Source organism: Garra rufa, chromosome 3 (genome assembly GCF_049309525.1).
Source record: "Garra rufa chromosome 3, GarRuf1.0, whole genome shotgun sequence".
Lineage (NCBI taxonomy): Eukaryota > Metazoa > Chordata > Actinopteri > Cypriniformes > Cyprinidae > Garra > Garra rufa.
In genome coordinates this window covers 17,253,913-17,265,333 of record NC_133363.1, presented here as the reverse complement: position 1 = coordinate 17,265,333, position 11,421 = coordinate 17,253,913, and the positions used below count along the sequence as shown (strand labels likewise).

At 35.3% G+C, this 11,421-nt stretch overlaps 1 protein-coding gene across 1 annotated transcript in view; it reads left to right on the top strand.

Annotated features, from left to right (window-relative positions):
- Positions 1 to 5,762, top strand: part of trmt44 (tRNA methyltransferase 44 homolog) — a 116,538-nt gene extending 110,776 nt beyond the window's left edge. Inside the window, exon 11 of the mRNA XM_073836877.1 lies at positions 4,893 to 5,762. Coding sequence (XP_073692978.1) covers positions 4,893 to 5,104 — 212 coding nt within the window. The 3' untranslated portion in view covers positions 5,105 to 5,762. The remainder of the gene's footprint in view (positions 1 to 4,892) is intronic.
- The last annotated feature ends 5,659 nt before the right edge of the window (positions 5,763 to 11,421 follow it).

The window sequence follows — 11,421 nt, the reverse complement described above, 5'->3', positions numbered from 1 at the left end:
TCTAACACATGCATAAAGACATTATACAATACAAAAGACAAGATACATAAACCGCAATAATATACACAATGATTTTCAGGCTGTGTGTGTGTGTTCATTCATAGGAAGGTTTTCCTATGAATTAGGGAAGAGTCCATTTCAACAAGCCAAATGTCTTTCGTACAGTTGGTTCTACCTGCATTCCTTTGCATCGTAAAACTGGTGTTATCAGCTAGTTGCCCTGGCAACTGAGCCCTTAAGGCCCAGTTCCCTTAATGTTTGTTGAGTTGGGGGTTGTTTCTAGTACGCCAACCTGAAGTTGGCTTGTTGATTTTAAGGATAATTTGTTGAATGTAACAAATAACTATGTCTGATTGGTCCAGACGCTACAACACATCTACATGCCAATAATCAGTTATAGGCATAGCGCCACCAGCTGGCAGCAGGAAGTTTGTCACATTTAAGTGACTTTGACATATTTCTCCTATTTTTACTGTATTTAAAGCATACTGCCCACCGTTCGCTGTTTTCCTAAAGCCACCGGTCGGCGGTGAGCCGGGTGCGAGGGCCCATTCATCGCTGCTTGCAGCTTTAATTTATTTTAAGATACAAAAAAAAAACTTTACACTTGTTATAAAATGCCATAGAAAAATTTTAATTCCTGTACACCACCAGAAAACAACTTAGCAGTAACATGAAATCTGAAACCTATGAAATCTGTAATATCATAGTGTGTGTGTGTGTTACTCTGTGTTGTTTCCTTTTTGTCTTTAGAAGATAACTTAGCCTTTAAATGTCCTTTGTAAATGCTTTACGAGGTATAAATAGTCTTCACTTTAGATGAGCTCACAAAAACAGTTAACTGACAACTACTAAATGTTTTACTACTGAATTAATCATGAATTACACTAGGAAATGTGTTAATAAAGGATTTATTAACACACTACTACTATAAATTGTATTTATTCTATATATTCTATCTAAATAATATGTATAAATGTACATTTAAATAGTTCATTAATCATTTACTAACAGTATCTAAATTATCTTATGAACCACTGATGACAACTAAATGAATTGTAAATAATGTAATACTTAATTTCGAAATGATAAATTGCTAAGTATGAAAATACTATTATTATACACATTATAGATATATTTAAAAAATCAAGAACGAAGCATTTATAGCTGCATTTATAAACTGCTTACTACTGTCTATTATTGTAGAGATGATTTATAAATGATGAATTGACTATTTACTAATGTTTAACTAATGGTTCATAGTGTGTAGTTCTTACAAAGTGTTATCAGCTATGAAATAGCCTATATTCAACTAGCACAAACTAGTTACTGCTGTAGTTTTGTTACTCTGATTTTAGTCTGAATCATTTAATGCACAGCTCTGTTTTTGACATTAGCTTATCAGATTTTTCTTTCGGTTATTACTGTCAATCATAGCAATGACTCGCACATATTTAGCAGGTTTACTCGCATAATTTTTAAACATAACCTTTCTTTGATTGTGAATTGATTATGTAGAGAAAACGAGCAAAGGATATCGAATCCGCAGCTTCAAATAAATTATCCACCTGCCACCCGCCCGCACCTTTATTTTTCTCTGATTTAGATAACCGCTCCTGATCGTCATATTACCATTATTCTAATTCTTAGTTTTGCATGATGATATAATAAATAGATGGTTCATTTTAACATCTGATATGCACATCGCTGCACACTTATACTGTATACGCTTAATCACTTGTGCTTTTAAGCCAAATCCACACTGAAAAGAATAATGTTAACTGACATCTGGAAGTGACTCTCCGCAATCTCTGATGAAATCGGTCGGGCTTGGACTGAAACGTTTACAGGTGTTCACCAGTTTAAGAGATTTCAGATTTAAAAAAAATCTGTTTCTTTTAATTTTTAAGGTATTGTTTTCGTTATAATGTAACGTTACTGATTCAAATTAGTAATCAATAATAATTATTATCTGCGTGCCTCCCCTGACCTGCCTTCACATATAAACTGGCAGTATCTGCCAATTTACTGGGTGTTGTAAGAGAAAACCACTGCATTACCATACTCAATAGCATTAACACAGGCATAACTCCCTTAAAACTTTATCTGGAATGTCGCTGTTTCTGTCACTGCAACTTTTCGAACAGGCCAACACACACACATCTGCCTGATGAAAAAAGTATTTAAAACGGGTTCATATTTTAGAAAATGCAGTTAATATTTGCATAATTGATTTATCTCATCCACACGCAAACAATCTGAATGCATTTTTTCATTACCCGACCCGCAGATTGTCCGCAGTGCTCGCTATAACCGCCATCCGCTTATCACTAATATAGAGCTAAACATCCATCTAGTGGTTACACAATGGTATTACATATAATAAATAGTAAATAAGTTAGAGATAAATATTTAAGAAATATTCTAGTAATGTTTAGTAAAATCCCCTTAAATTACAATATGGTAAAGTGAAAAAAATATTACTGTTAGTTCAATCCATTATTTTGAACCAAATTTTTGTTAAAAAAATGGAATTGTCCCTGATCAGCAGACAGGTGAAATTATGCATGTGCATAGTGCAGATACTAGGCCACAATAATGTATCATATATAGCCTGTTGAGGAGGAAAAAAAATACTACACCGTTTGAAATTCAGTATGAACACATAGCCTAATGGTACACAACTAATAAAGTATCATGCTTTAAGTTGTTATTTATTTATTTGTGTTTTAATGTATGTGTAATTAAAAGTACCATTCAACCAGCAGGGAGAAAGATCCTGAACTAAATGAAGATAAATGTCAGATTAGAGTCAATGGAGAGTCTGCGAGAGCCTCATTTGATTGGCTACAAGAAGGTAGACCCGCCCTGCCCCTCACGCTTGCAAAATTCAGTCAGTGAGAGAATCGTGCCAAAACTGCAGGTGCAGATAAAAGAAAGACGGAGCTGTACATATCAGATTATTACGGCAACTTTTTGCCCTACATACACAAGTCATTTAGACATTTGCAACAGTTTTTTAAACATATAGATTGGTTCCACGCAGTCAGTCCGTTTTGCAGTTCTTTAATCTGTTGTTTTCACGTTGCGGTGCATTTTACCATATTTTAGCGGAAAAAAAGTGCCAAAAGTGTAAGCGCGGAGAAATGGAAGTCAGAAGAATGCAGATCATATTTATTTTGCATTAGCATGAAGCTGCAGTTTCACGATACAATTACGAGTAACAGTAAAATGCTGCAAATAATTTTTTCTTACGCTTGAAACAAGATTTACACCTTCACAGTTTCTCTTGCGCATGCAAATTTAATTTACACTTAGTCTTATGTACACTTCAGCAACTCTTACCCTGCGTATGCAAATCTTTAAGGCGTTTATTTAATCCCATAATTATATAGTAATATATAAATATATCTTAGGTTAGGCTATGTCTTTAGAGTTTTATAATTCATTATCTTCTTGTGGATCCACCGCTTCATATTTACAACTGGGTGTTTTTTGTGTAAAAAATAGGATTAGTTTTTGGCTTTGGTCTCTAAACAAAGAGCAAATTGTTAAAAAATGCAAATTAATTCTCTGCCAGCAGGTGGCACTTTTCCTTATTAATATAGCTGTTTCCTTGATAGCCTAACCTCAGAAAACAAAGCTGGCAGCACCTTACTTTGAAGCACTGATATTTATTCAATCAGTTAAACCATAGCCTTTTAAAGTGTAAGCTATATCTTAGTTTGCATATATATTTTGTTTTTGTTTTTTTTTCCACCGGAGCTCTACCTGAGTCTACGTCGATTGTGTAAGAATGATGTTTCATAAAAGATCTGGCAACTGGACAACCTTGCAATATGTTGATGTGATTATTCATATAATGAGGTTTGGGCCATAAAAATTAGAGTTTTACCAGCGGCAAATGTAGGAAACATATAAAAAACACCCAGTGGGATTTTTTTTAAGTAATAAGATTAAAAATACAGGAAAATATTTAAACGGGATGATAGCGGGATATAATGGTAAAATACGGGAGAATCCCGGGAAAACGGGAGGGTTGATAGGTATGTTGTTATGGGCTGTGTGAGTCTGAAACTGTGTCATTTAGCGAGCAGTTTCAGTTTGCAGACGTAGATAGCCTGCTGTTTGGTTGCCAGAGCAGGATATGTTTGGTATAAAAGAAAGTCTCAGCTTTGAAATGTTGTAATTTTTTAAGAAATTCAAACATTAAATATTGTTTTGTAGCTCTTTAATGTGTTGTGATAGATCACTGTTTTTAAATTCAGTCCACCAAGATTAATCTGCTCTCCTAGCTGGTTTGTTTGTAGGACAAAATGGCAGATGAGGAATTTTAAGTATGTTAGACATTTCACGAAGATGCTGAAGATTCATATCGAGGATATCATATATCATATCATATATTGTGGAAAATGGGCATCCAATGTCCCCTTTAAACCAAGAAAAAATATCTGCCAATGGAGCAAAAAAAAGGCATATGCCCTGTTGGATATTTTTTCTTGTTTTAAGGAAAAACTAACAATATTTTGAGTTTTTTTTTTTTTTTTTTGTAATAAAACCTAATATTAACATTTTGCATTTTAAGTAAATGCTCACATGCTTAAACTATGAGTGTTCTGACACCTTTTTGTCATGGCCAGCATTACGTTTTTCAACAGTTTAAGCTACAATAGGTCTCCTGTCTGACTAACCACTACATACTGGGAACACCCCTTATGCCCAGTCGTCTATCCATCAATTTTAGGCCCCTGTCAAAGTCATCCACCCTCTATTCCTGCTTCTAACACATAAAATTCAAGTACTAACTGTTCAGTAACTGTCTACATTTTAAGTTGCATTGTAAAGACAATCATATCTGACATTTCTTTTGGCTTCTGATTCTTTTTCCATAGTGGAGGGTGGAAGGGTCTTTATTCGGGACTGGAGGATGCATACACCAGCACAAAGCTCTAGGGTGACCTCAAAGCGCAAACCCCCTCCCTCAGGTGCCCTGAAGACCCGGCTTTGCTGGTTCCACACTCACCATCCCGACGGATGCCCTCTGCCCCGTGAGCACTGTGCCTTTGCTCATGGAGAGACTGACTTGAAAAATACCCGAAGATGATTTGGACCTGAACACTAGCTTGTTTTGGCTCTATTAATAGTATGTGACCTGACATTTAGAAAAAAAAAAAAACATTATATTTTAGTTTAATTTTTAATATTCCAGGGTGCACCTTTTTTATATGACATTAGGTTTATTTTTTATTTATGAATTTATGCATTTCTGTTGTATAAGAAACATGTAAAATGAAACGCGTCCAATCGTGTCCGGACTTTATTGTACAATAAAATCAAAACTGTGTAATGAGATGCATCAACTTTTGTCAGGAAATCTCCCCACTGGAGTGTTGGGAGAGGTATTTGCTGTGTAAATGTTAGGAGCATGAATAATTTAGAGGGCCAAGTGGGGGGTTGGACCATCTGTGGGTCACTGCCCCTCTGCTCAAATGTCAGCGGACAGGATGTTCCTCTTGTAGGGGTCACTTGAGGTCAGGGTCTCTAGGTGTGCATCATGGATGCACATTAATAATTCTGATTGATTTGAACAGAACAAACATTAGATTAGGTCACAGTCACTGTTACATCCCAGCCTAGGGACAATGTGGAGTAACGTAAATAAGAAACGTCACATCAGAAAAGCGTAGTTGTTCCTTTATATATTGTCGAAGTGTTCGATCACTTCCTTTACAAAGCCACTGCATGTAGGGGCTGTTATATATATATATCTTTTTTTTTTTTTTTCTCACCGTGCATTAGGACAATTAACGTCGTCTTCTAGGCAGATTTGTAACATCTTTAGTTGACATCTTTAGATGAACCTTGTTCATTATTGCCCTGATGGTAGAAATTGGGATTTTTTTTTTAAAATGCTTTAGCTATTTTCTTACAGCAACTTTCTATTTTGTGAAGCTCAACAATCTTGTCCTGTACATAGTACTATAAGCTTTAGTTTTACTCTTGTAATAGATGTTTAAGGGAATTTGGTATTTTTGTTCCTCATATTTATAATCCTGTGGAACAGGAAGTTATGGCTAAACATTTTCAAGCTCCTAGTCACCCTGGTGTGCTAAATAAAAAAGTAAATATGAATGGAAATATACTTCAGAGTTAAATTACTCATAAGAATTTTTAGGGGTGCCAATACATGAGGCCAACATGCATTGGAGAAAAACATTTATTTCATAATGCGAGTTTTCAATTGATTTTTCATATTTTTAAATAAAACATTAAAAAGATAAACAATGCCTTTGCCTATTTACCAAGAGTGGCACTATAAGTGAAGGACACTGAAAATAGTTTAATAAGGTAATTTAATGTTAGGTCACTTCAAAGCCTATTAGGCGGCTGCATATATGGAAGAAAAAAAAAACACCTAACCCTAAAAAAATTCTAACAAAAGGTTTCTCAGCTGTTTTTTTGTAGTATTAGGTGTCCTTAATAACATACTAAAAGTTTACCAAAGTTTGACCACTAGAGAAAGGTGTCATTTTCAAGATGGCGTCCAAGATGGGCAGAAAACCCTTAAAATATCCTTACTCCTTCATTATTTGACCTAGCCAAGTAACCCAAGTCTAACCCAATGTTTTCTGGGTCTATGAATCCGTTGGACTTGTCTAAATTGCACTGACATGATTACATACTTATGGAATACATGATGTTGTGAGATTACTGTAAGGTTTTATCTTTGTTTGGGGTGAACCAGAGATGTAAACGATTTAGCCTATGTCATGTAACTCCTACTCAGTACGTGTTTTTGGACACATACAGCTTTTTTTTTTCTAAAACACAGACTTGACATTCAATGTAAAAGTTATTGCACCCAAAAGTTCCTTAAATTGGAGTTGTTTAACTTTCATCATAAACAACTCTGAATTAGCCCTAACAGAGGCCTGTGTGTGAACCCTCTAAATGGTCACTTATTTCAAATTGCTTTAATATATAATTGTACTTGTAATCACTTTCAGGTGCATCTCAATAAATTAGAATGTTGTGGAAAAGTTAATTTATTTCAGTAATTCAACTTAAATTGTGAAACTTGTGTATTAAATAAATTCATTACACACAGACTGAAGTAGTTTTAAGTCTTTGGTTCTTTTAATTGTGATGATTTGGCTCACATTTAACAAAAACCCACCAATTCACTATCTCAACAAATTATAAGACCAATAAAAAAAAAAAAAAAAAAAACCTTTTTAGTGAATTGTTGGCCTTCTGGAAAGTATGTCCATTTACTGTATATGTACTCAATACTTGTTTTGCTTTAATTACTGCCTCAATTCAGCGTGGCATGGAGGTGATCAGTCTGTGGCACTGCCAAGGTGGTATGGAAGCCCAGGTTTCATTGACAGTGGCCTTGACCTGATCTGCATTTTTTGGTCTCTTGTTTCTCATTTTCCTCTTGACAATACCTCATAGATTCTCTATGGAGTTCAGGTGTGGTGAGTTTGCTGGCCAGTCAAGCACACCAACACCATGGTCATTTAACCAACATTTGGTGCTTTTGACAGTGTGGGCAGGTGCCAAATCCTGCTGAAAATTGAAATCAGCATCTTTAAAAAGCTGGTCAGCAGAAGGAAGCATGAAGTGCTCTAAAATTTCTTGGTAAACGGGTGCAGTGGACCAACACCAGCAGATGACATTGCACCCCAAATCATCACAGATTGTGGAAACTTAATACTGGACTTCAAGCTACTTGGGCTATGAGCTTCTCCCTTCCTCCAGACTCCAGGACCTTGCTCTCATCCGAAAAGAGGACTTTGGACCACTGAGCAACAGTCCATTTCTTCTTCTCCTTAGCCCAGGTAAGATGCCTCTGATGTTGTCTGTGGTTCAGGAGTGGCTTAACAAGAGGAATATGACAACTGTAGCCAAATTCCTTGACACATCTGTGTGTGTAGTGGCTCTTGATGCCTTGACGCAAGTCTAGTCTATTCCTTGTGAAGTTCACCCAAATTCTTGAATCGATATTGCTTCACAAGCCTCTCAAGGCTGCAGTTCTCTCGGTTGTTTGTGCATCTTTTTCTTCCACACTTTTCCCTTCCACTTAACTTTCTGTTAACATGCTTGGATACAGCACTCTGTGAACAGCCAGCTTCTTTGGCAATGAATGTTTGTGGCTTACCCTCCTTGTGAAGGGTGTCAATGATTGTCTTCTGGACAACTGTCAGATCAACAGTCCTCACCATGATTGTGTAGCTTAGTGAACCAAACTAAGAGACCATTTTGAAGACTCAGAAAACCTTTGCAGGTGTTTTGAGTTGATTAACTGATTTGCAAGTCAGCATATTCTAATTTGTTGAGATAGTGAATTGGGTTTTTATTAAATGTTAGCCAAATCATTACAATTAAAAGAACCAAAGACTTATTCTACTTCAGTCTGTGTGCAATTAATTTATTTAAAGGGGTCATCGGACACAAAACTAACTTTTACATGTTGAATATTAATATGTGTTGGCAGTTTGTGTACACAACCACCCTACAATGATAAAAATCCACCCAGTGGTAGTTTTTTAATCTTTAAAAGTAATATCCCCTTTTTAAAATCGGGTCATTCGCAACTTCTTGTCGTGATGGAACACCAACAGAGGGCACTCCCACGATATAGAGGTAGATTGACATGAGCGTCTTACCTTAGATCCGCCCTCACCGAGCTGAAACAGTCCGACTCTGATCGCCATTGTGTCGACTTAGGTGCAGAGGAAGACTCTAATTGAGTGATTGAGGTGTTCTATTGTTGGATGCAATAATGAACATAGCAGTAGTCATTTGCTCCCGACATCTAAGCTGCTTAAGAGGTAGAGGACAATGTTACTTTAGTTTTTAAAAGGAATGCGCTGATCCCGATCTACATATGCGTCTCTGTTCGTGTGAATCTTAATAATGTGCTCGTTGGCAAGTTTTGCCGATAAACACGGCTAAATGCAGCTAAATGCGGCTAAAGTAAACATTACAGCTCCTATTCCCTCAGCAGAGAGGGGCGGGGCGAGCAGAGCTCATTTGCATTTAAAGGGCCCATGTGATTAAATGAGCTGATATTTTGCAGAGCTGATTTTGACAAGGTAAAAAGGTGTTTTTTTTTTTACACTACTATTGATAATTTTTAACAAGTATATTACAGACTTTTCATTAAGACCCTAAAGAATCATATGAACTTGTGGAAAATGGGCATCCGATGACCCCTTTAATACACGAGCTTCACAATTTAAGTTGAATTACTGAAATAAATTAACTTTTCCACGACATTTTAATTTATATATTTATATTTTAATTTTATAATTTACCTGTATCTATCATGCAAATATGCTAATTAAAATATTACATGGCCAAAATATGTATCAGGCACCAGTATTCCTGGTCTAGGAGGAATACAAAGGAGTAATGGTCATTTTAAGGACCTGACGGCCACCATTTTGAAAATGGGGCCTTTCTTGGAGTCAAACTTTGGTAAACTTTTAGTATGTTTTTAAGTACATCTGATACTACTGTAAACCACTGAGAAACCTTTTGTTAGAATTTTTTTGGGGTCAAGCCATATTTGCAGCTGACTATATAGAAATGGTCTAGATTTCCATGTAAACCACAGAAGACTAAATGAGTAGTCATCCTTGTGCTGTTCATTGAGAAGTCAAGTCCTTTACCTGTATCTCTTTACCCACAGAGTATTTTTTCCACTGTTATGTAAATAATGGTGGAAAAATAGTCATGCTTCTTTTCTGACATCTGGACAGAATTGCAATAATTGTTTCTTTGGTTTCTTTAGTCCATTCTGATAATAATTTGTTCACGACTACCTGCATCATCATTTTTCACACCACCCTCTGCTAAGAAATAATTTCTTCAAAAACATGACTTGCTGCATCTTACACAATTTGTTAATGAAGATCTAGAAAGGCAGAGGTTATAGAGAGTGAAATCTACTTGACCAAATAATGCAGCAGGAAATGGTTAATAAAGTAGTATGCCTAACACAGGAAGAGCATTAAGCTTGCCAACAATTGAAAAACCAAGCCATTGGTGACGCAACAGTCTCAGGCTGTGGTTGAATTGTATGGAAGCATATGGGTAGCAAAATTCATTTTGAAATGTACTTTGCAAAATAGCAATGCAATATGTAAAATGGAATTGTATTTCTGTATTTAAATTTACATTTTCCCACACATACAGTGCTGCTTGATATTTTTTGAACCCTTTAGAATTTTCTATATTTCTGCATAGATGTGACCCAAAACATCAAGTCCTGAAAGTAGACAAAGAGAACCCAATCAAACAAGTGAGAGAAAAATATTTTCTTTGTCATTTATTTATTGAGAAAAATTATCCAGTGTTACATATGTGCATTACAAATGTATGTGCATCTTTTGGATAAGCAGTTAATTTAAAGATGAAATTACAGTCTATCTGTGTGTTTTCAATCAGTGCAGTGAATATTAAAGTTTTATTTAAAGAACAGGGATCTATCAAAATCTAATCATGTGGGGGCATTTTAAACCCTTGGGGGGAGCTACTACCTGGAGACTGATTTGGTCCCTCTTGTTGTTATTTATTTATATATTTATAACGGTTTCGCTATTAACTTGTACTGATTTTATCCAATGAATGCAAACTATGCATCATTTACCTAATATCCGGCGGATTATGGCTTCACACAGTGCAAAATAAAAAGCCACGAAACGAAAGCACAATTGAATGCGACATCATGGCGGGTTTCCTTTATGGATATTATTTGAGCCAGTCAAGCTGTATAATGATATTCGTTACTTAAATGCAACTCTCGGAAGCACTAAGGGCAAAGAAGACAAAAAATGGAGATATTGCATCATTGTGGCAAATCAAGCTTTATTCGTCAAACAGTAACAATTTAAGAGGCGCCTACAGCAGCAGCCGGAAATTAACGAGTATTATTCATATTATTTATTAAATTACCTATTAAATTGTATTTTATTAATGTCTACCCCTACCCTAAACCTACCCCTCACAGTAATGTAAAAATATTAAGCCTAATTATTACGTACAGTTTTACAAAAATTATGCTATATGGTGAGTATCTGCAGCTGTATCTCATCTAGACTTTACCCCCCAGTGCAATTATCATTTATTTATTTTTTTTATAATTGGCTTTATTTATTTATTTATTTATTTTTCTCTTAGAGTGATTTTTAAAAAAAATCGTAATGTGTTTTTTGTCATTTTATGCTTGCTATTATTTTATATCATTTAGGCTATGTCTATGTAGGCCTAATTTATAGGCCTTTGTCAGTTTAGTTTTAATTAATTATAAATAAAATATATATATATTTTCATTTAGTATGTTATTGCTTCAACTTTAACTTTTTTCAGTTGAACAAGACAATACATTTATAGATTTTTTTATCTTTATTT